Consider the following 27,038-nt stretch of genomic DNA (forward strand, 5'->3'; position numbering starts at 1 on the left):
ACCCCACTCTCAGCACCGTGGCACTTAGGTACGTTTCAGTTAGTGGTATTTATTGAGTACTTTCTATGTGCGGAGCACTGTACTAAGTGCTTGGGAGAGTACATCCGTAATTTATTAATTTATAGCAATGTCTGTCTCCCTCACTAGAGTGTTATTGTCCTTGTGGGCAGAGCAGTTGTCTATCAGCTCTGGTTTTTTTGTACTTTCCCAAGTGCTTAGTAAAGTGCGCTGCACTCAGTAAGTGCTCAATAAATGCTATTGATTGATGGATTCCCCTTTCTTTCCCTAGCTCATCTCCTGGCACCATTAAGGTTTGTTTCCCACATTGGGTAAACAGAAATTTAGGCTTCTTTTAGGGGGGTCAGGTGTTCCCCTCGGATGTCATTTTCTTTCCCTCCTGCAGTGAACAATCCGTAAATCCACGTTAAAGGCCTCTTTAACGTCCTTGCAGTGGCTTTCTCCTGCGGACTCAGAGTGCTCTTATCTTTTGTGTACTGTCAGCCTGGCTTGTCCTTGGCAACACCCGCTCAGAATTCCAGAATCAGCAAAAGGTACAAAGCAGGTCCCACTTCACAGAAGGTACCACAATCCAGCCCTTGAAATCACTGTTTTAAATACCACACCGTAGTAGACGTTGGTAATAAACAGCTCTGTCTGTTTTAAAAACGTGACACGTGCGACACACAGCATCCTCTTCTCTGAGCCGTAGTCTCCTCTCCGGTTTTTTGAATTTTTGTTTTTTCTCCCCGGAGTGTACCTAAAAATAGCGGTCAAGGGAGAAGAGACTCTTTTCATACCCGGTGGCCACAAAGACTGCCTATGTGCTGTGGTATTTTCTGCTTGATGTTGGCAATTGCGAATTCGGGACTAGCTTGTACTCTCCCAAGTGCTTAGTGCAGGGCTGTGCACACACTTAGTGCTTTAGAAACACCACTGATGGATTGAATCAGGGCTAGAGAAGCAGCTTGGCATAGTGGATAGGGCACGGGCTGCGAGTCAGAAGGTCGTGGGTTCTAACCCCGGCTCCGCCACTTGTCTACTGTGTGACCTCGGGCAAGTCACTGCACTTCTCTGTCCCTCAGTTCCCTCATCTGTAAAATGGGCATTGAGACTGTGAGCCCCACGTGGGACAAGGGACCGTGCCCCACCCGCTTTGCTTGTACCCGCACCAGTGCTTATTACAGTGCCTGACACATAGTAAGCGCTTAGCAGATACCGTAATTATAATCTCCACCCCGGTTAATCAACCAATGGGATATATTGAGAAGCAGCGTGGCTCAGTGGAAAGAGCACGGACTTTGGAGTCAGAGGTCATGAGTTCAAATATCGACTCCGCAACTTGCCAGCTGGGTGACTTTGGGCAAGTCACTTAACTTCTCTGGGACTCAGTTACCTCATCTGTAAAATGGGGATGAAGACTGTGAGCCCCCTTGGGACAACCTGATCACCTTGTAACCTCCCCAGCGCGTAGAACAGTGCTTTGCACATAGTAAGCGTTTAATAAATGCCATTTTTTTTATTGAGCGCTTACTGTGTGCAGAGCACTGTGTTCCCAAGGGACAATAGTGGAAACTGCAGATTAAGATCATGACTTCCTTCCCCAGGCTCGTCTCGCTCCAAATGGGTGGGCCAGTGGTTAGACCCCCGTTTGAGAAGCGGCGTGGCCTGGCAGAGAGACGCCGGCTCGAGAGATAAAGAACCAGGTTCTAATCCTGGCCAAGTCCCTTGATTTCTGTGGTCCTCAGTTTCTCCATCTGCAAATTGGGAATGCAATCCCCGTTCTCCCCCCTTATTTTTATTTATCTTTTTATGGTGTCTGTTAAGCGCTTAACCATATGCGAGGCACTGCACTAAGTGCTGGGATGCAAGCTAATCCGTTTGGACACAGTCCATGTCCCTTATGGGGCTCACACTCTTAATTCCCATTTTACAGATAACTGAGGCCCAGAGAAGTGAAGGGACTTGCCCCAGGTCACATGACAGACAAGCGGGGGTCTTGGATCTGAGAGTAGGAGGTACTAACTAAATTACTTACAGTTGCTAGTAGAGAAAGTTAATTCTTTTTTTTTTCCTCTAGTGGTGTTTAAGTGCTTCTTATGCGCCAGGCACAGTTCTAGGCCCTGAGGTAGATAATAGCTAACTAGATTGGCTAACTAGCTAACTAACTAGCTAACTAGGGGTAAGCCCACCCCTCAGACCTCCAGCTTCGTCCCCTCGGCCTCCCCTTGCCCCTTCTCCAACCCTGTACAGTGCCTGGCACATAGTAAGCGCCAGTTGTCAGCTGTGTGACTTCGGGCAAGTCACTTGACTTCTCTGTGCCTCAGTTACCTCTGTAAAATGGGGATTAAGACTGTGAGCCCCATGTGGGACAACCTGATCACCTTGTATCCTCCCCAGTGCTTAGAACAGTGCTTTGCACATAGTAAGCGCTTAACAAATGCCATTATTATTATTATTATTATTATTATTATTATTATTATTATTATTAGACACAGTCCCTTCCCAATATGGGGCTCAGAGTCTTAATCCCCATTGTACCAGAGGAGGTAACTGAGGCCCACAGAAGTGAGTGGACTTGCCCAAAGTCACACAGCAGACAAATGGCGGGGCTGGGATTAGAAGCCAGGTCCTTCTGACTCAGATTCATGCTCTATCCGCTAGGCCATGCTGCTTCTTGACTTAATAATAATGACGATGGCATTTGTTAAGCACTTACTATGTGCAAAGCACTGTTCTAAGCGCTAGGGAGGATAGAAGGTGATTAGGTTGTCCCACGTGGGGCTCACAGTCTTCATCCCCATTTTACAGATGAGGGAACTGAGGCACAGAGAAGTTGTGACATGCCCAAAGTCACACAGCTGACAAGCGGTGGAGTCAGGATTTGAACCCATGACTTCTGACTCCCACGCCTGTGCTCTTTCCACTGAGCCACGCTTGGGAGCCTCAGGTGAAGCGGGGATTGTGTCTATCCTGATTACCCCTATGCCTTCCTCAGTGCTTAGTACATAGTAAGCACTTAAGAAGACATAGCGGTTAGAGCACCGGCCTGGGAGATAAAAGGTTATGGGTTCTAATTCCTCCTCCGCCCCTTGTCTGCTGTGGGATCTGGGGCAAGTCACTTCACTTCTCTGAATCTCAGTTACCTCATCTGTCGAATGGGGATTATTAAGATTGGGAGCCCCATTTGGGATATGGACTGGGCCCAATCTGATTAGTTTGTATCTACCCGAGGGGTTAGTAAAACGCCCGGCACATTGTAAGCGCTGGTTGTTTTTCAGACATATCACTAACCTTGGAATGCTTGCTTCGGAGAGAAAAATCCCCCTTTTTCTGTCAGCTTTACTCCATCCATCGGCTGGAGATTGTGAGAACAATGTTCTTATTTATGTAGATTCATTCATTCAGTCAGTCGTATTTATTGAGAGTTTACTGTGTGCAGAGCAGTGTACTAAGCGCTTGGGAAGTAGAGGTCGGCAACATATAGAGACGGTCCCTTCCCAACAACGGGCTCACAGTCTAGAAGGGGGAAACAGACAACAAAACATGTAGATGAAAGGGAATCAATTTTGGGTCTGGTATTAAGAATCTCCTTCACGCGTAGCCAAAGCGAACCGACCGGGTTCTCTGCGACACTGCTGTTAGCCGGACTTGATTTTTCCACGCCTGGTGACTCAGGAAAAGCTCAGCTTTCTGGGCCATTCATCAGGACTATCGGGCGGCAGAGATCCCTTTCCCACCGAGAGCGGCATCGAGCCTTCCCAGCGGGGGCCGGGATGGGGCCGTGAGGTGTCATGGGATCCTGTAGCAGCCAAAACATCCCGAAAGCAGGAAAGGGAAAAAAGGTAATTACTTGGGCTTTCAGGAAGGGAACAGAACTGTGATCTCTTTGCTGTCAGAGGTGGTTGGTGGAGACTGTGAGCCCCTTATTGGGTAGGGATTGTCCATCTGTTGCCTAATCGTACTTTCCAAGCGCTTAGTACGGTGCTCCGCACGCAGTAAGCGCTCAATAAATACAACTGAATGAAACAGATTGAGCAGCAGCCGGCGAGTGCTAAGGAGAGTCTGGGCAACTGAGATGTTTCTGGATCGGAAATTTGGAGAAGTCGCCTTTTGGGGTAACCGGAGTTGATTTTGAAATGCTACCCAAGACTAGTAACTTATTGAAAATGCATCACAGTCTTAGCGAACCAAGATTTTGGATGGGGAAGCCTTTTTTTTTTTTTTTTTTTTGGAGACGGTGTTTACGACATGACGGTGTTGGATTTTCTAGGTAAAACGTCTGGTTTATGTGAATTGCGCTTGTCGCCTCAGGTGTCTCACTCTGTCTTTAAAATGATGTGGTTGGCTCGTTATCGATATATCCTAGAAAGCAGTTAGGTTTTTTCCTTTAATAGAAAATTGGTCCACATGGCTTGTTGGTGCTAGGATAATGCTGGGACAGTTGCTTTATAAAATCCGCGGATCATCATTATTACTCACGGGCTTAATGCCTGTAATTAGGAAGCCAGTTCACGTTGTGGGCCTTTGTTTTAGCATCAAAAAGAGCCACTTTTGTTATTTGTGCACGTGTGGATCAAACTATAGTTGAAGTCCCGCTCTTCCCCCTTGAGCCGAATCATATTAGTCTCTGTGAACTTTTGCAGCTCTGTACTTTGACGATAATCCACGTCCTGGGGAGTGTCTGTTAGTGTCTTCCTGATTAGTGAGTCCTTGTGCTAATATGAGGTTGTGTTTTTCCATCCACCCCGTTAATAGCCACTACTTTTCTCTGACATTTGTGGGGATTACGTGTTTTATAGAAGGAAGAGATTACAATCTTAGGGTCAGGATTCAGACGCTCACAAAAGAATGAACTCATAAATGGGCTTTCTTTCCCTCCGTTCCCCTCCCTCCTCCTCCTCCTCCTCCTCCCAGTCCTCCTTCAAATGAATAGAACCATTCAGGGAATAACCTGGAGTTCAGTGTCACCACGGCCAAAAACTGAATTTTTCATTTTTAAATAGTTGAATGCGTCAGTTATTTCGTCAGGTTTGCATTTAATCACGAATGCTGGTTTCGTCTCTCAAAATCGTGTACAGAGGACAACAGTGAACACTGTAGCCTAGCCTTACTTTATTTTTTTTGAGCTATTCGTTCAACGCTTACTAGGTGCCAGGCACTGTACTAAGCGCTAGGGTAGGTACAGGCTAATCAGTTTGGACATGGTCCCTTGTCCCACATGGGACTCAGAGTCTTAGTCCCTGTTTGGGCAGATGAGGGAACTGAGGCACAGAGAGGTGAAGTGACTCACCCAAAGTCACCCAGCAGACAAGTGGCGGAGCTGGGATCAGAACCCAGTTCATTTTGACTCCAGGCCCGTGCTCTAACCACGATTGAATGAATGAATTAGGCTATGATGCTTCTTTATTTGGTTAATATTCCATTTCAGCACTTTTGGACAGTTTTTAATCTATGTGGAGTAGACTGTTTTCCCTCTCATTCAAACATTCCCGGATTTTGGACGGAAGAATAGGCTATCCCTTCTACAAGCTTTTCATTTTTAGTAACACTCAGTTTTGTTCTCAGAGCTGGGACCAGGCCTGTTGCTTTTATCGGACTTTCCCGAGGGCCTTGTAAGATGCTTTGCCCCCAGGCCCTCAATTAATACCGACAAATCAACGTCTAAGGTTAAAACTCCATGGAAGTGTTCCAGGAACAGGGGCAATGCATCCTAGTTGGGTGGTATTGTCGGCTTGAAAAAATGACCAGGTTTATTTGACCTACCCTCTGTCTGAATTGGGGAAGCTTGTTAGGAAGTAGGGAGAGTAGTCTAGGTATGTTACTCAAATGCAGGATCGCCTTTTTTTTTTGTTTTTATGGTATTTGTAAGCACCCACTATGTGCCAGGCACTGTATTAAGCACTCTGGTAGATACAAAGTAATCAGGTTGGGTAACCATCACTTGTCCCGCATGGACATAGTCTTTTATCCTCATTTTACAGGTGAGGGAACAGAAGCCCAGAGAAGTGAAATGACTTGTTCAGGGTCACCCAGCAAACAAGTGGCGTGAGCTGGGATTAGAACCCAGGTCCTTCTGACTCCCATGCCTATAGTCTAACCACTAGACCACACTGCCTCTCTTTTGTGTGGTGAAAAAAAACAACCTGGTTTTTCAGGGAATGGATATTAGCCCTTGTATTTTGGGGCCACTGCTTGGAACCTATTCAGAAACTTGGGCTTGTGATTATATAGGTTTTCTTTTTCTTTTCCATTTGAAGATGGCTCTGACTGTTACGTTATTAAAGTTACTCAACAAAGAGTATTAATAAAAACCATATTGTGAAATAGGGAATGTGCTAGGACTTTCACAGACGTAGCAGGTTTCATCCAGTGTTTGAAATGTCTGGTTCATTATGGGATCAGTCACTATGGAGACAGTTGGATCGTCTAGTTTTTGTTCGCATAATAATGTTCCCGGCAACTTCGATGAGATGGTTTTGGTTCTTCATGGTGATTGGAGGAATTATTCTTGGAGGAAGATTAATCCTGAAGAAGGAATAAATTTTATTTGCGGGAGAACTGAGGCAGCCATGAATTTGTTGTTAATAATAATGACGTCACGCAAATCTCTAACAAATAATCATTTCTCATTTAGGTGCTACAGAATATTTTAGAAACGGAAAATGAATATGCTAAAGAACTACAAACTATTCTTTCAACCTATTTACGACCATTACAGACCAGTGAAAAGTAAGTTGGATTACAGATTCTCTTTGTTTTTACTAGTGAATATCATTTCTCCAATATTCCCATTCCTCAGTTTCCCATGTTTAACGTAACTCTTTAAAGCGAAATCAGTATATGGAATTGAGGTAATATTCTGTTTCCTTAATTTTGAATCTCATTTGTAAAGTTTTAGTGAGATGAGAGACGTACTAAAACGGATGAATAAGTTTATTTTTCTTGATTCCAGGTTAAGTGCAACAAATACTTTATATTTAATGGGAAATCTAGAGGAGATACGTTCTTTCCAGCAAATGCTTTTGCAGTCCTTAGAAGAATGCACCAAGTAAGTAGGACGCCATCCGATCGTAAACATCAGTTGGCACCAGTGGTCTTTTGGGGGATTGTATCTATTTAAACTGCATCCAGATTCTTATTTATATAGATTAAAGGACTGTGGTACTTTATGAAATGTCAAGGGTTGGCGGAACTCTTTCAGCAAAATAAACCAATTAGTCATCTTCGTTTCCAAGAGTGTTTTAACCTATGAGATTTCTTCTTTTGTGATTTTTCTTAAACTGCCTTGCCAGTGCTTTTGTTACTACTGCCACTTTCCGCCCAAGGAGGATTTTAGCTTGTCTAAGAACAGCTTGCCTTTGAAATATAGCTCAATTCATGCTGTGTAAAACAGCTGAGAATGCTCAATTTGGTCATTTTGTGGTCATTCTTGCAGAGGTAGCTTTCTTATATATATATAAGAAAGCTCGAATACCAGCTCGTGTCCACGGCTCAGAATTGAATCGGAGGATCCCCTTTCCTTATTGGCTCTGCATTTAGCTGTTCCAGAAAAGTCATTTGTCCTACCCGAAACCTTACCTCCACTTTTCTTCTTGTTAAATTATTCATCCAACCGGTGTGAGGGTAATGGGAATCTCTCACTATTGTGATGTGTTCCAATTTTGTGGCTTCTCTACTCTCATCTAACATTTCCAGATCACTTTCCTTTATCCTGGTGAGGTGACCTAGGATGCAGCCAGTCAAACAGTTGACCGAGCGCTTACCTGTGGAGTTGGTAGTCCGTACAATCTGGAGGACTGTGACGTTTCTAAATTGGAATTTGTATCCAAAGGGATTCCGTGGGTCCCGCTGATCTCTCAAGGTTTTATGTTTTCGCATACGTCTGGTGTCACTGCCCATCCATCCATTCATTGTGATAGACCACCTCTCTTCCTAACAGACCACCATTCTCTCCGTCTTCAAAGCCCTCCTAAAATGGCAGCTCTTCCAAGAGGCCTTCCCCAACTGTCATCATTTCCCTGTCTTAATTCTTCCTTCTGCGTCACCTATGCACTTGAGTCTGTGTCCCTTAAACCCTTGATTACTATGGCACTTGGTAAACACTTACTATGTCCCAAGCACTGTTCTAAGCGCTGGGGTAGATAAAAGTTAATCTGGTTGGACACAGTCCCGGTCCCACAAAGGGTTCACGGTCTCAATCCCCATTTTGCAGATGTGTTAACTGAGGCATGGAGAAGTGAAGTGACTTGTCCAAGGTCACGCAGCAGACATGGGGCGGAGCCGGGATTAGAACCCATGACCTTCTGTCTCCCAGGCCTGTGCTCTAGCCACTAAGACATGCTGCTCTTCCAATCCTTTGTTATTCCCCGCCCCCCCCCAGCCCCAAAGCACTTACATATCTATCCATCTGTAATTCCTTTTAATGTCTGTCACCCCCTCTAGTCTGTAAGCCCCATGTGGACAGGGATCGTCTACACCTACCCTTTTGTATTCGTCTACATCTACCCTTGAGTATTTTGCTCTCCCGAGTGCTCCATACAGTGCTGTGCTCCCAGTAAGCACTCGGTAAATATCATCGATGGCTTGGTGTTCCTGAATTTCTGCCCCGACAGCTCAGTATCCTGCGGGTCGTCTTCTCCCCGTCAAGCCTCAGGGGTGCCGCAAATACCGGGGGCGGAGTGTGAAGCTTTCATCCATCTTAGGGTGTGCTAGCGTTAGCGTTAAAGAGTTTAAATGTATGGGATTTGCTTTTTTTGCCAATTCCCTCGTCTGCCTACTTCCCTATTAGATCAGCCCACTCATCCGCCCTCGTCGTTTTCCTCCAGTGTTGCGGATGTTTTCCTTCAGTTTTCCCAGCTTGACCTGGGAGTTGTCAATCCACATGACATCTCTTTACCCCATCCCCTTGTCTTGCCCGTACATAACCTTCCCCCACCCTTGGATTTCTGCCTTGTCCTTCTTCCTCATGTCATTGGTCTTCCTCATCTCTCCCCTTCCCCTTCTCTCCACGAAGACCTCATTTGCTGCCCTACGCTCACCCGCAGTTTTTGATCTCTTCTCTTTCCCTCTGTTGGCAGTTGCCGTGAATTTTGGCTGGAAATTCTTCTCTGTAAAACCGCTAACAACTTACCAGACTGAAAATAAGTTTTAGCGTTTGAAAGGTTTATCACGGCTCTTTGTATCAGAACCTATTGTGAAAAGATGGAGCATGCCAAAATGCCTAAACGCTGGCTTGCAACCAGAAGTTTAAATCTGTTTTTCTCTGGGAGCATTCCCTTGATGCCTAATGTGGTATACTGACAGGCCAGTGAATGGAACAAGTCCAGTTATTTGACTTTCTTTTTTTTTTTAATGGTATTTGTTAAGTACATACTGTGGGTCATGCACTCTTTTAAGCAGCGGGGCAGATAACAAGTTTATCAGGTTGGACACAGTTCCTGTCCCACATGGGGCTCACATTCTTAAATTGGAGGGAGGCGGATTTTATCTCCGTTTTACAGATGAGGTAACTGAGGCACAGAGAAGTAAAGTGACTTATCCAGAGTCCCACAGCCAGTAATTGGCAGAGCCGGGGTATTTGTTAAGCACTTACTACGTGTCAAGCGCTTTTCTAAGCTCTGGCGAACAAGCTAATCAGGTTAGACGAAATGTACTCAGAAGACATGGGGTATCTCACCAACCTTTTGTCTTTTGGGGGTCTGCTTCTCTTCCCAGCTTTCAGTGAAGCTGTCTGGTTGACGGAGTGCCGACCCAGGGGTCAGGTCACCTGACTTACAGTCGTGAAGTTTCCCCTTATTTGGGAGACTTTAATTATGTCTGTTTCCACGTCTTTGTGTGGTAGCTTCCATTTTTCCTCCTTTTCCCAATCTAACTTTGGTCGTCGATCGTTATTTTAGAGCTGAAGTCAAGAGGAAAAATTGGCTTCCCCTGCATCTCCTTTCCTCTTCAGTATGGGTGACTGATATTTCCATATTGGGGAATAGGAGGTGTTTCCAGTGACCAGTATGTGATGCTTATTCATCATCATCATCAATCGTATTTATTGAGCACTTGCTGTGTGCAGAGCACTGTACTAAGCGCTTGGGAAGTACAAGTTGGCAATTATTCAGATAGAGCTGCAGGCTACCTGAGACTGCGGAGCTTCTAATTCTGGCTCCGCCACTTATCTCCCCCTCTAGACTGTAAGTCATTGTGTGTAGGGAATACGCCTACCAACTCTGTTATATTGTACTCTCTCAAGCGTTTAGTACAGCACTCAGAGCAGTGCTCAGCACTTAGAACAGCTCAGCACTTGGCATATAGTAATCGCTTAACAAATACCATCGTTATTATAACAGAGCTCTGCATGCAGTAAGCGCTCGATTGATTGATTGAGGGAAGCTGGGCAAGTCACTTCAGTTCTCTGTGCCTCAGAATTGTCAAAGTCTTCGGTGCCCGACTCAGTCGGGCGGCAGGACGCCAGGGCGTCAGCGGAGGCCGTGGCTGTGGGGTCTGTGGCCGATCCACGGAATGGGAATCCCAGCCACGAGCCCACGGTCGGGTTTCCCGTCCTCCGGAGGCGACAGACCGCGGAGGCCGAGAATAACGGCCCAGTGACCCCGGGTCGTTTTCCTCGCCAAACCAAACCCAGATGCCAGACGCCTCGAGCTTCCCTCGGCCCTGTCATTTCAGCCTTACTGTCGGGCTCGGTTTCTCTGGGGAAACAGTAATCATCCCACTGTCAGCCTCATCTGCGGTCAGCCGTACCAGAAAGTACTAAAGCCTGGGGAGGAAAGCAGCCAAGGAAGAAGTGGTTGGCCACCAGCAGGGTTTGATCTGGACTCAGAAAGTACAGTCCAGCTGGAGAAATTCTAAGTCCATCGCATAGACTGAGCGCTTACTATGTGCAGAGCGCTGTACTTCCCTCAGCCCCGTCATTTCAGCCTTACTGTCGGTCTCGGTTTCTTTGGGGAAATAGTGATTATCCCACTGTCAGCCTCATCTGCGGTCAGCCGTACCAGAAAGTACTAAAGCCTGGGGAGGAAAGCAGCCAAGGAAGAAGTGGTTGGCCACCAGCAGGGTTTGATCTGGACTCAGAAAGCACAGTCCAGCTGGAGAAATTCTAAGTCCATCGCATAGACTGAGCGCTTACTATGTGCAGAGCGCTGTACTTCCCTCAGCCCCGTCATTTCAGCCTTACTGTCGGTCTCAGTTTCTTTGGGGAAACAGTAATCATCCCAATGTCAGCCTCATCTGTGGTCAGCCGTACCAGAAAGTAGTAAAGCCTGGGGAGGAAAGCAGCCAAGGAAGAAGTGGTTGGCCACCAGCAGGGTTTGATCTGGACTCAGAAAGCGCAGTCCAGCTGGAGAAATTCTAAATCCATCGCATAGACGGAGCGCATAGACTGAACGTGCTTGGGAGAGGACGGTGTAACAGAGCCGGTTACACATTCCCTGCCCACAACAAGCGTATTTCTTAGGAAGGAGTCAGCGGGTTCCGTTGTACTCTCCCAAGTGCATCACCCAGTTTTCTACCCTGTCTTCTAGACTGTGAGTTCATTGTGGGGCAGGAATGTGTCTGTTTGGTATTACTTTGTGGTCTCCCAAGCACAGTGCCCTGCACACAGTAAGCATTCAATCAATACGGTTGAGCGAATGAGAGAATGAACTGAAAATAGCCCTTTATGCTACTTCTGCATGGAATCCTAATTATAATTAAACGTGTTTGACCTTCAAGACTGCCGTTTCAACTTGGACATTATTTGCCTCCGTAGCAATCTGGATGGTTAAGATACAGCCTTGTCTGGAGCCAGGGAGGTGGACCAAATGACCTCAAACTCATTTCCAGGCCTCGTATTCTTTATAATAATAATAATAATAATAATAGCATTTATTGAGCGCTTACTATCATCATCATCAATCGTATTTATTGAGCGCCTACTGCATGCAGAGCACTGTACTAAGTGCTTGGGAAGTACAAGTTGGCAACTTATAGAGACAGTCCCTACCCAACAGTGGGCTCACAGTCTAAAAGGGGGAGCTTTGTGCAAAGCACCGTTCTAAGCGCTGGGGAGGTTACAAGGTGATCAGGTCATCCCACGGGGGGCTCACAGTCTTCATCCCCATTTTCCAGATGAGGGAACTGAGGCCCAGAGAAGTGAAGTGACTTGCCCAGAGTCACCCAGCTGACAATTGGCAGAGCCGGGATTAGAACCCATGACCTCTGACTCCAAAACCCAGGCTCTTTCCACTGAGCCACGCTGCTTCTTTATGGTCCTGGTTAATAATAATTATGGCATTTGTTAAGCACTTATTATGTGCCTGTCACTGTACTAAGCGCTGGGGTGGATACAAGCAAATCGGGTTGGACGCAGCCCCTGTCCCTCATGAGGCCACAGTCTCAAGCACCAGCTGAGGCCCAGAGAAGTGAAGTGATTTGCCCAAGGTCACACAGCACTCAGGTGGTGAGCTGGGATTAGAACCCATGACCTTGTGACTCCCACCCTATGCTCTGTCCCCTACGCCATGCTACGTTTCTAATAATTATGGTATTTGTTAAGCATTTACTATGTGCCACGCGCTTCTCTAAGCGCTGGGGTGGATACAAGCAAATCGGGCCAGACAGAGCGGTCAAGCTCAAATATTCTTCATCTGTCTTAATGCCACTTTGCTCCCAAAAGTTTGCTGAGAAAATACGACGTTCTCCTGAGATGCGGGAACGAACCTCTGATCTGAAGGCGATATCGCTTCACCATGGACTTCCCTTGTTTCTACGGTGGAGATACAGCCCTATGAATAATTCTGTCATGACTAAAGTAATTTGTGTTTCTGTTCTGTATGTAGACGTCCATTAAGCACTGCAAATTCCTATAATTGCTTTTTAATTCTCGTGTCTAAAACACAAGGATCCTGTTGGAATGTCGACTTGCGAATAAATTCAATGAGCCAGCAATCATTTTTATTAGGTGCGAGCGTGTTAATTGCGACGAGCCAGTTGGATATTAACCATTGTTCCTTAGACAGCTAAAGCTAATGACACGCTCATTAGAATGGATAAAATATCCATTGTTGCCGAGAAATTCGAAGGACTGGAGGAATCCGGAAAAGTGAACTTTCGGATTCTTTTGGAACAGTTTATTGTAGGATGATTATCTCATATGACGGGGGGATGGTGGGATTTCAGTCCTAATGAATGGCAACTCCCTCTGGATTGTAAGCTCGTTGTGGATAGGAAATGTCTGCTGTATTCTGCTGGACTCTCCCAAGCGCTTAGTACGGTGCTCTGCACGCAGTAAGCGCCCAGTAGATCCGATGGACTCTGCCGATTCAACTCACCGAACAAATCCAATCAGACTACGCAGTCGTGAGTCTCCTTAATAACGGGCTCTTGCTGTCTCACGGCAGGCTGCAGAACGGAAAGCGAGGGCTTGGACTTGGGGAAAAAATGCATGCCAACCTTGGTGGGCGCGTGGGAAAGCCGAGGGTCTGGCCGCCAGAAAAAGGCGAGCCTTCTATCTCGTCGGTTAAGCCGAAGCCTCCACTGTTGTCCGTTATCACATTTTCGAGTGGTTCTGCTGGAAACCAGTCAGGTGGCCATCTGAAATAAACTCTAAAATGCGCCCATCCCTCCCGTGAGAGAGAGATCTTGTCCCCTCACCGTGACTCGGTGAATGTAAGATTTAAAGTTTCCTCAGAGGAAGGTTAATTTGGCTATTACCGCTGTGTGGTCGTGGTCATTCATTCATTCATTCGGTCGTATTGATTGAGCGCTGACTGTGTGCAGAGCACCGTACTAAGCGCTTGGGAGGTACAAGTTGGATAAGAATGGTATCTGTTAAGCGCTGATCGTGTGCCAGTCACTGGGGTAGATACAAGATAATTAGGTCCCACATGGGGCTCGGAGTCAAAGGGAGAAGAGGTAGTGATTCTCAGTTTTGCGGATGAGGGAACGGAGGCACGTAGAAGTGAAGGGACTTCAGTCAGTCATATCTATTGAGTGTTTACTGTGTGCAGAGCACTGTACTAAGCGCTTGGGAGAGTACAGTATAACGGACACATTCCCTCCCCACTATGAGCTTACAATCAAGAAGGCAATAAAAGGAGTCAATCAATCAATCAATCGTATTTATTGAGCGCTTACTGTGTGCAGAGCACTGTACTAAGCGCTTGGGAAGTACAAGTTGGCAACATATAGAGACAGTCCCTACCCAACAGTGGGCTCACAGTCTAAAAGGGGGAGTCGCGGTAGTGGTGGGATATGAACCCACCCCCCCCACAGAGACCAGAGGCCGCACAGCAGTTCCGTGGTGGAGCAGGAATTAGAACCCAGGTCCTCAGATTCCCAGGCCCCTGCTCTTTCCACTAGATTGCCCTGCTTCCTGCTATCAATCAATCAATCAATCAATTGTATTTATTGAGCGCTTACTATGTGCAGAGCACTGTACTAAGCGCTTGGGAAGTACAAATTGGCAACACATAGAGACAGTCCCTACCCAACAGTGGGCTCACAGTCTAAAAGGGGGAGACAGAGAACAGAACCAAACATACCAAAATAAAATAAATAGGATAGAAATGTACAAGCAAAATAAATAAATAAATAAATAAATAAATAGAGTAATAAATATGTACAACCATATATACATATATACAGGACCTGCTAGACTACATGGCTTTTTTCTTTTCTTTTTTTAATAGTATTTCAGGAGTTACAATGTTCCAGACACTGTGTACTAAGCACTGGGGTAGATACAAGCTAATCAGGTTGGACACGGTCCATGTCCCACATGGGGCTCACAGTCTTCACCCCCATTTTACAGATGAGGCCACTCAGGTGCAGAGATCTGAAGTGACTTGCCCAAGCTTGCCCAGCGGACAAGTGGCGGAGTCATAATTAGAACCCAGGTCCTTCTGACTCCTCCCTAGCCGATGGGGGATTTTCCCCTTTTCCCCCTGGGCTTGAGTGACTCTGAATTAGAAAACTTGCTGAGAGTCTGGTTTTAGTACATGGTGTGAGGGGAGGCCTCTTTCTCCGAAAAGGGGCCGAGCCTGTGTTTTTGTCACCTTTATTTTGACGACTGCCCAAATGGACATTTCTTATTTTTAACCCGTCCTTCTTTAGGCTTCCTGAAGCTCAGCAGAGGGTTGGAGGCTGTTTTCTCAACCTGATGCCGCAGATGAAGAGCTTGTATCTTGCATACTGTGCTAACCACCCTTCCGCGGTAAACGTGCTCACGGAACACAGGTAAGCGAACTTTTACTACGTTCAGCTTCAAAAGGGTTGAGGGAAGAGTGGCCACGTCTTCACCGGATAAACAGGAGACAAAGTTAAAAGGCCTTTGACTTGTGGGGTCGGGGAAGAGAGAAAAGCTGCCAAATGGCCGTTGTCCTCCTTTTTTCTGTGGTGTTAGGCAAGTGGCTCAGTCATTCATTCATTCAGTCGTTGAGCGCTTACTGTGTGTGCAGAGCACTGTACTAAGCGCTTGGGAAGTACAAGTTGGCAACATATAGAGACGGTCCCTACCCAACAATGGGCTCACAGTCTAGAAGGGGGAGACAGACAACAAAACAAAACGTGGACAGGTGTCAAGTCACCAGAATAAATAAAAACACATCACTAACAAAACAAATAGAATAGTAAATATGTACAAGTAAAATCAATAGAGTAATAAATCTGTACAAACATGCTATGCTACGGGGAGAGGAAGGAGGTAGGGCTGGGGGGATGGGGAGAGGGAGCGGGAAAAGGGGGCTCAGTCTGGGAAGGCCTCCTGGAGGAGGCGAGCTCTCTGCAGGGGGGTATTCATCAGCTGTCCCCCTCCTCCCTCACATCACAGATTTCCAACTACCCTGCTACCATCCACGCACTTCACTCTTCCACTGTTGGGTAGGGACCGTCTCTATATGTTGCCAACTTGTACTTCCCAAGTGCTTAGTACAGTGCTCTGCACACAGTAAGCGCTCAATAAATACGATTGATGATGATGATGATCCTAGGGAAGCAGCCTGGCCTTGTGGGAAGAGCACGGGCCTGGGGGGAAGAGGACCTGGGTTCTAATTCTGGCTCCATTCTTGTCTGCTGTGGGACCTCGGGCAAGTCACTTCTCAGGGCCTCAGTTGCCTCATCCGTAAAATGGGGATCAGGTGTTCTCCAACACAGCCAACAACTTCCTCTCATTCTCTCCTCTCCAACTCCCAAGCAGGCCCATCCCATACGGCTCATCGGCCTGCCCCCTTTCCTGAGATGGACCCTGGGTGGACTGTTATTGTTGTCGTTAACGGTATTCGTGAAGCACTTACTACGTGTCAAGCCCTGTTCTAAGCGCTGGGGTAGATTCAGGATCATCAGGTTAGACACAGTCCCTGTCCCACTTGCAGTTCACAGTCTAAATAGGAGGGAGAACAAGTATTTTACAGTTGAGGAAACTGAGGTGCAGAGAAGGGAAGTGACTCACTCAAGGTCACACAGCAGCCAGGTGGCACAGCTGGAATTAGAACCCAAGTCCTCTGACTCTGAGGCCCGAGCACTTTCCACTGGGCCACTTAACTTGTCAGTCAGTTGCATTTATTGAGCGCTTACCATGTGCAGAGCAGTGTAGTAAGCACTTGGGAGACTATGATATAACGGACATATTCCCTGCTTCTCTGGCGTGAATGGAGTGGGCACTTACTAGCTCCATCAGGAACCTCTCACTGTCCCATCTCTCCTGTTCCCAAATAGTGTTTAAAAAGTGTTTAAAAGAAGCCCAGTGTTTAAAAGAAGCCTTTCTTTTCCATCTCCTTTTGTGTGGCTGTTATCTCTTGGAAAAGGCACCTTCTCTGCCTCCTTCAACTCCAGTAAAGCCTAAACCTTGTAAACACTTAACAAAAACCACAATTATTACGCTTAGTATGTGTGCTGAGCCCCGGAGTACAGAATAGACGCTTAAATCAGACACAATCCCTGTCTCCCAGGGGCTCCCAGGTGAAAATATATAACTCACAAGCCAAGGTACCTGTTAGTAGTAGCAATAAGAAAAACAACTTGTTGGTCACAAAAGCGGGCTCTAAAGAGTGACTTAAAAAGTGCTATGTTGAGAAAAGAGCGAGTCCAGTCCTCTGTAAAAGGGAGCACATTTTTTTTTTAATAAAATGTGCGGGATATGAGAAATACGCAGAGATCTACTGGTAAATCCGCGAAAGTTCATTTCTCAAAACCAGTTCCGTTGAAATGGGAAAATGTCTTATTTTTTTGCTACTCCGTTAGGGACACAACACACGTGTCATTTAAGTCTTTTTGTTGAATCAGTGGTGACAAATATTAGTGACAGTAATTGTGGCATTGCTTAAGTGCTTACCTGTGTGTCAAACACTGGTCTAAAGACAAGATAATGAGATTAGGCACAGTTTTGTTTTGTTTTTTTTTCTCCTCATTTTGGGCTAACAGTCTCAGGGAGGGGAGGTATTTCAGGCTCAACAAATATTCTATCAGGCAAGTCCCGTAATATGTTTGGTAGTACTGGGGTGTCTTTCTAACACGATCAATTTTTCTATTACTTTGCACCGTGCTTTATGATCTCAGCATTCTTCTCTGCTTCCCTAGTGACTTATCCCATATTCTCCTTTTCTTTCCCATTTCCTGCTTTCAGCCGTCAAAAAGTATTGAGAATTAATTTTAAGATTCTCTTAGTATTCCACTTTGCTTCTGAGAAAAGAAGTACTATGTCCAACAATAACCTATCCTTCTTCCAAGATCTAGTGACTGGCTTTTTTTTTTTTTAAATGGTATTTGTTAAGCTTTTACTTTGTGCAGGCACTGTTCTAAGCACTGGGATTAATAAGGTTGGACACAGTCCCTGTCCCACATGGGGTTCATAGTCCCAGTAGGAGAGAAATCAGATATCAAATCCCCCTTTTACAGCTGAAGAAACTGAGGCCCAGAGAAGTGAAATGACTTGCCGAGGGCCACATAAGGATTAGAACCCGGGTCCTCTGGCTCCTAGACCTGTACTCTTTCCACTAGGCCACACTGCTCCTTTTATTATTTCAGCATTATTATTTTGGTTTCTTGAAGATGTTACTTGTGGCTTGTTACCTATTCTTATCAGATTTTGTATCCCCCTAGCCCGACTTAGTTTATGAGCCCTTGTGAAACAGGGATTGTGTTTGATCCAAGTGTCCTCTCTCTGCTCCAGTGCTTAGTACAGTGCTTAACATGTAGTAAGCATAATAATTGCGGAGTTTTTTTTAAGCTCTTACTATGTTCCAAGCTCCGGGGTAGATACGAGATCATCACATCAGACACAGTCCCTGCCCCATCTGGGGCTAAACACCCAATAACTAACTAATATTACTTTGGAAGAAAAAACTTGGTAAAATGTATTCAAAATAACTTTGGAAAAGTGATGCAGTATTTGAAAACAGAGCTCTGGAACTAAAATGAAATGACCCAGAACTTGATCAGATAGGAAACGTGTGTCGAATTGGACCATCTCCCCATAAAGTATTATAAATGAAACAGAATGTCTCCATAAAAGCAAAGCTTACGCCAGATTTACTTGGTTTAAGATCATTTCTGGAAAATGAGAAAAAAGAGAAAGGAGAGAAAATCTGAAAGCTGTAAACCAGCTATTCTGGTAGGGAAAAAAAACTAACCAGTGTTGAGAAATCTTTCTTTAATGTAAATCTGAAACTTCTTCAGAATTTAACTTCTTTGACTTCAGTGAGATCCGTCGATCCGAGTGTACTATTTCTCCGATTGCTGTTTTGACAAATCTGTGCAACTTAAACACAGCGTTTACTCGGGACAACTGGAGCGTTGACTACAGATAGTTTTTCTGAGTCAGAACACTCTTTGTCCCTCCTCCACTCACGACATCCCAGAGCCTACAGGCTGATGTCATATTCTGACAGCAGTCCTCGAGAAAGAAGCTGGGCCATTTCAGCCCTGGAGAACTAAAAGCCACTGTAAAAAGCCCCAGAAAACCATTTCGCCAACTCAAGACGCCCCAGGATTGCAGAATGCGATGCCTTTGTGCCTTCCTTAGGCCTCTCAGCAATGAGAGTACCCACTCTGCCTACTGTAAACCGAGACCGGAGTCAGAAACGTAAGTTCTTGCCGTGAAACGGGCATTTATACTCCTTTGGGCGATTGCTTTCAGTGTGGAGACTTCTCCGGTTATAAGGCGTTTCTGAGTTTAAACTCTTTTGTGTGTGTAACTACAGTGGAAAACTGCATGGTACCCGTGAAAAGTGCTCAGAATTCGTTGTGGACAGTGATTCACTGAAGTGTTGTCGTTGAGAGATTGAAGTTGGAATCCATTTCTATGGGGTGGGGAGAGAAAGGTCAGGAGAAGGATCCCAACATGTTAAATCTTGAACCTCCGTGGGATGTGAATCACAGTTTTTGAAGGGTGAATTTGGGCTGACAACGCTGTAACTCATTCCTGTTAATACACCCAACTAGTTTTGTCCGATTGCAGCCAGGGGATGGTGGATCGCCGCAATTACTGTTTCATCATGCAAGGTTTCGAATGATGGGATCCAGGCAAACTGTTTATTTCGAAAAGAAATTGCAGATTTCATCCTTTAGGCCGGAGAAATGATTTTAATTTTAATTTTTTTTATTTCTTTTCCAGCGGCCTAATTGTCGCTTCTCGCTCGGCTAAATGGTGGTTCTTTATTTGTATGCTCCCTTTGTTTCTCTTCAACGGCCCACAGTATCATTTCAGTAAATACAGAGGAGATACACTGTACAGTACTTGCAAGGGCCAAAAGACATGAAGCGAGCTGAAAGAGGCATTGTCCTTTTGAGACAGCAGCCGACTCTCTGCTTTGCTTTTTTTTGTGTTTTGTTTTTTTTTTGTTTGTTTTGGTGCAGCCTAAAAAGTGAAAAAGTAAAGCTTATTTAATAAGGAGCAGCAAAAAATGGTACATTCCTTTTCGCTGTGGGCTGGGACTGTCTACCAACTCTTCTGTTTTGTCCTCTCCCAAGCTCTTAGTACAGTGCCCTGCATACAGTAAGCACTCGGTACATACCATTGTCGGTGAAGATGGGCTTTCGCGTCGTGGAAAATCTTGTTTAACCTCAGCTGATGGTTTGTTCTGCTTCCAGATAGAAGCCCCATTAAGTTTTACTGTTTTTTCTGTACGATTGGCAATCGTTGAAAGGTGTGGTACTCTAAGCTTAAGGATTTTCCTTTGAGTGTTCAAGAGCCTGCAGAGTTCTCTTTAGTGATTTTTTGAAGGCCCTTTAAACCTTTAAGGCTGGAAAGGATTTCTGCAGATGCAGTTGAAGGGGTGTGCCAGTAATCTTGATATGCCAATGTCCGAAAGCCTCGCAAGAGCAGGGGAAAATTCCTAGTTATGTTGCTCTGCACCTAGTAGACACTCAATAATAATAATAATAATAATAATAATAGCATTTGTTAAGCGCTTACTATGTGCGGAGCAGTGTTCTAAGCACTGGGGGGATACAAGGTGATCAGGTTGTCCCACGTGGGGCTCACAGTCTTAATCCCCATTTTACAGATGAGGTCACTCAGGCTCTGAGAAGTGAAGTGACTTGCCCAAGGTCACACAGCAGACATGTGGCAGAGTTGGGATTTGAACCCATGACCTCTGACTCCAAAGCCCGTTCTCTTTCCACTGAGCCACGCTGCTTCTCAATAATAATGGCATTTGTTAAGCGCCTACTATGTGCAAAGCACTGTTCTAAGCGCTGGGGAGGTTACAAGGTGATCAGGTTGTCCCAACGGGGGCTCACAGTCACTCCCCATTTTACAGATGAGGGAACTGAGGCTCAGAGAAGTTAAGTGACTTGCCCAAGGTCACACAGCTGACAATTGGCGGAGCCAGGATTTGAACCCGTGACCACTGACTGCAGAGCCCAGGCTCTTTCCACTGAGCCACGCTGCTTCAGGTTGTCCCACGTAGGGCTCACAGTCTTAATCCTCATTTTACAGACGAGGTAACTGAGGCTCAGAGAAGTTAAGTGACTTGCCCAAGGTCACACAGCAGACATGTGGCAGAGTCGGGATTCGAAGCCACGACCTCTGACTGCAAAGCCCGGGCTCTTTCCACCGAGCCACGCTGCTTCTCAAGGCCCAAGTTTGGTATTTTGCGGCTCTTAGGTTCTCGTACAGAAATCTCTTTCCTCTAACTCTAGTCTCTGTTCCCAAGCATGGAGGGTGAATGCTTTTGTGTTGCGTAACAGATGCATGGTCATTTTTCTTTTATTCACTCTAAAGACTTCAGCTCTCCAACAGTCTCCTCCACAGCGTCTCCTTATCGGGCTACTAAGTCAATCTGCTCAGAGCTGGGGAGACTGGCTCCAAATGTCAGTTGATCAGAGGTATTTCTTGAGGACTTACTGTGTGCAGAGCACTGTGATAAGCGCTTGGGAGAGTACAATATAGCAGAATTGGTCGACATGTTTCTTGCGAGCTGTGAATACAGTTCTAATTTCTTAGGAGGGCCATTAGAGCCGCTTCTGCACTTTTTAGACCGTGAGCCCACTGTTGGGTAGGGACTGTCTCTATATGTTGCCAACTTGGACTTCCCAAGCGCTTAGTACAGTACTCTGCACACAGTAAGCGCTCAGTAAATTTTTAGACTGTGAGCCCACTGTTGGGTAGGGACTGTCTCTATATGTTACTTCCCAAGCGCTTAGTACAGTGCTCTGCACATAGTAAGCGCTCAATAAATACGATTGATGATGATGATCATGATGAATAAATGCGATTGATTGATTGTGTGTATATCTTTAATTCTGCTGCACTGCACTCTCCCAAGTGCTTAGCACAGTGCTCTGTACATTGTAAGCACTTAATACAGTTGATTCAATCTTTAAATTGCGTATTGTCTTCCTCCCCTTCTAAAACTGTAAACTTGTTGTGGGCAGGGAACGTGTCCACTCATTCTGTTGTATTGTACTCTCTGAAGTGCTTAAGACAGTGCTCCGCACCGAGTAAGCACTCAGTGAATATCACTGATTGATCAACTGACTAATCTGCTCTCTTTTAATATCGACTCTGAATCAATCAATCGTATTTATTGAGCGCTTACTGTGTGTAGAGCACTGTACTAAGCGCTTGGGAAGTACAAGTTGGCAACATATAGAGGCAGTCCCTACTCACCAGTGGGCTCACAGTCTAAAAGAGGGAGAGCTAGCAATGCTCCTAAACTTCCATCTTTCTCAGTTGTTCTTGGGTCAAGCAGAGGAGCTGTGTTTTTTAGCTCATCGTGGGCAGAGAGAAAGTGTTGACCAACTCTATTGCATTTGGAAGTTGGGTGTATTTCACTTGTACTAACCTCCCATTTTCTGAAAGACCAATTTAAATAATGAGGATGCAGTATGTATTCTGTGAGAGTTCAGTAAATAATAATTAGTGGTATTTGCTACTTGATTACAGTGCAGCAAGTGCGTTGCTAAGTGTTTGGGTAGAAATAAGATAATCAGGTTGGACACAGTTCCTGTCCCACATGGGGCTAAATTCCATCATTGATAAGTTTAGAGGGAGATTGATCAGTGGTCTTAGTGGTCTCAGTGGTCAAGCGCTTAGTACAGTGCTCTGCACACAGTTATTGCAGCCCCCCTGATGTGAAGTGCTGAATTTGAGATTTCTGAAGATTTCTATTTTACTTGTACTATTTATTTTACTTGTACTATTTATTTTACTTGTACATATCTATTCTATTTATTTTATTTTGTGAGTATGTTTGGTTTTGTTCTCTGTCTCCCCCTCTTAGACTGTGAGCCCAATGTTGGGTAGGGACTGTCTCTATATGTTGCCAATTTGTACTTCCCAAGCGCTTAGTACAGTGCTCTGCACATAGTAAGCGCTCAATAAATATGATTGATTGATTGATTGATTAAGCGCTCAATAAATACGGTTGATTGATTGACTGGTCTCTAATGAGCAGTTATTTTGTGCAAGGGGCTGTACTAAGTGCTTGGAAGAATAGCGTCAGAGAAGCAGCATGGCTCAGTGGAAAGAGCACGGGCTTTGGAGTCAGAGGTCGTGGGTTCAAATGCCGGCTCCCCCAGTTGTCAGCTGTGTGACTTTGGGCGAGTCACTTCACTTCTCTGTGCCTCAGTGACCTCATCTGTAAAATGGGGATTAAGACTGTGAGCCCGCCGTGGGACAACCCGATCACCTTGTAACCTCCCAGCTCTTAGAACAGTGCTTTGCACATAGTAAGCTCTTAATAAATACCGAATTATTAGTAGTAGTAGTATCTTCATCATCAATGGTATTTATTCAGCCCTTACTATTTACAGACCACTGTATTAAGCACTTGGGAAAGTACAGCACAACAGAGTTGTTAGACACATTCCCTGCCCATAACGAGCGTATAGTCTAGAGAAATCCAGGCACTTGAGAAACGTACTTGTAAATATTTCATTAATGCTCTGTTGCTGAATATCGGAATGCTAACAATCTTTTGTTGTCTTTCATAAAGCAGAACACATTTTATTCAACTGGTAGGATCTGTTTCGCAAGGCAATCAATTGCTTCAAGTCTTTTAATCCTTGGGAAGTGTTATTAATAAAAAGTAAAGCTTAGCGGCTTTCAGAGATCGCACGTAATTTTATTTGCACTCACGCTTTTTCCCTCAGTGAGGAGCTGGGAGAGTTCATGGAGGGGAAAGGAGCTAACAGCCCCGGGATACTCGTATTGACATCAGGCCTCAGCAAACCTTTCATGCGCCTGGATAAATACCCCACCTTACTCAAAGAACTTGAGCGACACATGGAGGTACAATCAATTTTCCGTCCTTTAGATTTGGATTCGAAGTGTAGCAATTCGAAGCTGTACGCGGAACCCGGAATGGTTTAAAAGTAGTCTGTTATCCTTGGCCTCAATGGAGACCTTTCTGCCTGCTTATTGAAGCGGGGAGTTTTCAGCCTTCGGAAAATGAGGATGCTATTCTTTGGTCCTTGTGTTATCTAGGAGATGGAAGCAACCCAAGGAGAAACAGCCGATTTAGTTTCTTTGTTACGGACGAGGGATATCTTGGACCAGTTTCTGTATAACCGGACTTTTTAAGAGCTTCATCTTTTCCTGGTAGAAAGAAGCTGCTTTCTAATAGTGTCAGGAGATCTTATTTTTAAGATGTTAGCCCCGGATAAAATTTTTTTTTAAAAAAGCTTGGATGAATTGTTGAAGCAACATTGGACTGCAGAGAAAGTAAGCTCAGAATAATAGCCATTACTGGGGGTTTTTTATCAGTGGCCAAGTTCGGCGAAGCCGAAATCTGAATTCACACACTTTCGAGTCCTCCGCCCAGAACTTAGTTCTGTGACGGGGCTGCTCTTTCAAATCAATTTCCTTTGACGATACGCGTGGTGGTATTATTGCATTATTAATTATGACAGCAATACCACCGCACATTCAAAACCCTGGATTAAAAATCCATCATCCAAGCCCCTCTTTGATTTCACATTAAGTAGTGGTGATGTCCTCTGTTGGGTGAATTCTGGCTTCTTCGATTCATTCCCTCCGGTGGCAATCTCGGCCTGTGAATTGGTGGGATTGTGAGAACGGGGGCCCAGGCAGCGGACCTTGGGTAGGAGGGGAGAAGAGGGTTGCCAAAAATCCAGTTCTTCTAGTGTTACCACAGTGGTTTCCTCCGCTGAGAATAACAACGGTGCTGTTGTTTCTTCTGTCCGAAGGATTATCACCCAGATCGACAGGACATTCAGAAATCCATGACAGCCTTCAAAAACCTCTCGGTAAGCAGTTTACATCTTTCCGAAGTGTGACTTCTGTTGCATGTTTAAAAATCAGGTGTATCTTTTATTACACTTTGGGCAGGATCAACAGACACGACAAGCTAAGGGGTGATAGAAAAGGGGAAACCTTGATATGATGGGCTTGGTGTTGGACAGCGGGGAAGAGCCTCGTTGTGGGAGGGAATGTGTTGTTATATTGTTCTCTCCCAAGAGTTTAGTACAGTGCTCTGCGCACAGAAAGTGCTCAGTAAATAGGATTGAGGGAAGAGCCGTTGGTGATGAGGGGCATCCCTTGAGTATCAAATGTAGCAGCTAATTGTATAGATTATATTCTCACTGTGGGCAGAGAATGTGTATTATACTCTCCCAAGTGCTTAGTACAGTGCTCTGCACACTGTAAGCGCTTAATAAATACAATCGATGAATTGTAGGTAGCAAAAATAAGTGTCATGTACTTCATTCCCAAATGACTTTATTGTTATTATTGCTGTATTAGGTGTTTGCTCTCTGTCAAGAATTTTTCAAATTGCTGGGATAAAAATAATAATGATGGTTTTTATTAAGCGCTGACTATGTGCCAAGCACTGTTCTAAGCGCTGGGGTAGATACAAGGTAATCACGTTGTCCCACCTGGGGCTTACAGTCTTAGTCTCCATTTTCCAGATGAGGTAACTGAGGCCCAGAGAAGTGAAGGGACTTGCCCAAAGGCACACAGCTGACAAGTGGTGGAGCTGGAATTAGAACCCATGACCTCCGACTCCAAAGCCCGGGCTCATGCCAGAAGGTCACGCCACTTCTCAACTTGTACTTCCCAAGCGCTTAGTACAGTGCTCTGCACACAGTAAGCGCTCAATAAATACGATTGAAGGAATGAATGAATAGGGCTGAGCCCTATGTGTAGGTACACATGGGGCTCACAATCTATGTAGGAGGGAGAACAAGTATTTAATCCTTATTTTATAGTTGAGGCAGCTGAGGCCCAGAGAAGGGAAGTGACTTGTCCAAGGTCTCACAGCAACCCGTTGGCAGAACTTGGATTAGACTCCCAGGTCTGTGCTCTTTCTGCTAGACCAAGCTGCTGCAGACATTAAAACAAAAAAAAATTAGAGGTCCAAGCCTCCATTACATCTTCCCTTGAATCTTTGGAAAACCAAATTCCCGTGACTCTGTTTTGGGTGCTGTTTAGATTTGAAGATGAATGTCCTTCTCTCATCTCCCTTTCGGTCTCTGTGTCGTCAGGAAGATTTCCGCTTCGAAAGAGGAAATGAAAATATTAATACTTTTGAGGGTTGTTTTTTGTAGTCACGATTTTGAGTCTCTATTGTTCCTCCCTAGGGAAGGGTGGTTTACAAGGCTTTCAAAGTATTCAATGTAGAAAGGAGACTTTTCTAGCCATTTAAATGATGCGGTATTTTTGCAGCTTTCTAGTGGTACCTGGGACAGTAAAATATAGTTTTGTGTGTCTAAATGTAGCCAATATCCAGAGGGTATTTTTTTCTAAACCTTCTGCCAGCCCATTTGGAGAGAGTGGTGACTTCATAGGTTTGATAGTTAAACATCTTGGTTGCGAAGGCAACGTACAATAAAATGGATGCTTCGCCAGGGTTAACACTACTGTGTTTTGCAGTGTTGCTGAGAGATGGGGTGGGGAAGGGGCCAGGATTAGGGTAAGGACTCAGAAATGGGTTTATCTAATAACGATAATACTTGTAATTATGCTGTTTGCTAAGCACTTACTATGTGTCAAGGAATGTTCTAAACACTGGAGTAGATACAAATGAATCAGGTCAGACACGGTCCCTGTCCCACATGGGGCTCGCAGTCTAAGTAGGAGGGAAGAATGAATATTTCATCCCCATTTCACTGCTGAGGAAACTGATGCCCAGAGACGTGAAGTGACTTGTCCAGGGTCACACGGCAGCCAAGTGGCAGAACCGGCTTGAGAACCCAGATCGTCCGACTCTCAGGGGATTTATCGGGGGGGGGATGTGATGTGCCTTTGCTTCATCCCTACATTGTTTGCCTCGTTTTTTCACATCACCACAGGGACAGTGTCAAGAAGTCCGGAAAAGGAAAGAACTTGAACTCCAAATACTGACAGAAGCCATTCGCTGCTGGGAAGGAGATGATATCAAAACCCTGGGCAATGTAATATACATGTCCCAGGTTATGATTCAGTGTGCAGGAAATGAGGTAACATCGTTTCTGTTTTCACTCTGTATTTTATTTGCTCTTTGGGCATAGTTTTGGTGAATAATAGACCCTGACAGAGAAAGAAAAAAACAGATAAAAAAAAAAAAACCCTGAAGAAAAAATGTCCAAAATATAGGTATATATCTTCTTTAAAC

General features: G+C 45.1%; 1 protein-coding gene across 3 annotated transcripts in view; it reads left to right on the forward strand.

Annotated features, from left to right (window-relative positions):
• The window catches only part of ARHGEF7 (Rho guanine nucleotide exchange factor 7), a 139,805-nt gene that overhangs the window by 85,186 nt on the left and 27,581 nt on the right, over positions 1 to 27,038 (forward strand). For all 3 annotated transcript variants that reach the window (XM_038761852.1, XM_038761853.1, XM_038761854.1), the window contains exons 7-12: positions 6,635 to 6,729; positions 6,953 to 7,048; positions 15,097 to 15,219; positions 23,575 to 23,713; positions 24,631 to 24,690; positions 26,737 to 26,883. In XM_038761852.1, the coding sequence (XP_038617780.1) occupies positions 6,635 to 6,729; positions 6,953 to 7,048; positions 15,097 to 15,219; positions 23,575 to 23,713; positions 24,631 to 24,690; positions 26,737 to 26,883 (660 nt within the window). The remainder of the gene's footprint in view (positions 1 to 6,634; positions 6,730 to 6,952; positions 7,049 to 15,096; positions 15,220 to 23,574; positions 23,714 to 24,630; positions 24,691 to 26,736; positions 26,884 to 27,038) is intronic.

This window comes from Tachyglossus aculeatus, chromosome 20, assembly GCF_015852505.1.
Source record: "Tachyglossus aculeatus isolate mTacAcu1 chromosome 20, mTacAcu1.pri, whole genome shotgun sequence".
In the NCBI taxonomy this organism is placed as follows: Eukaryota; Metazoa; Chordata; class Mammalia; order Monotremata; family Tachyglossidae; genus Tachyglossus; species Tachyglossus aculeatus.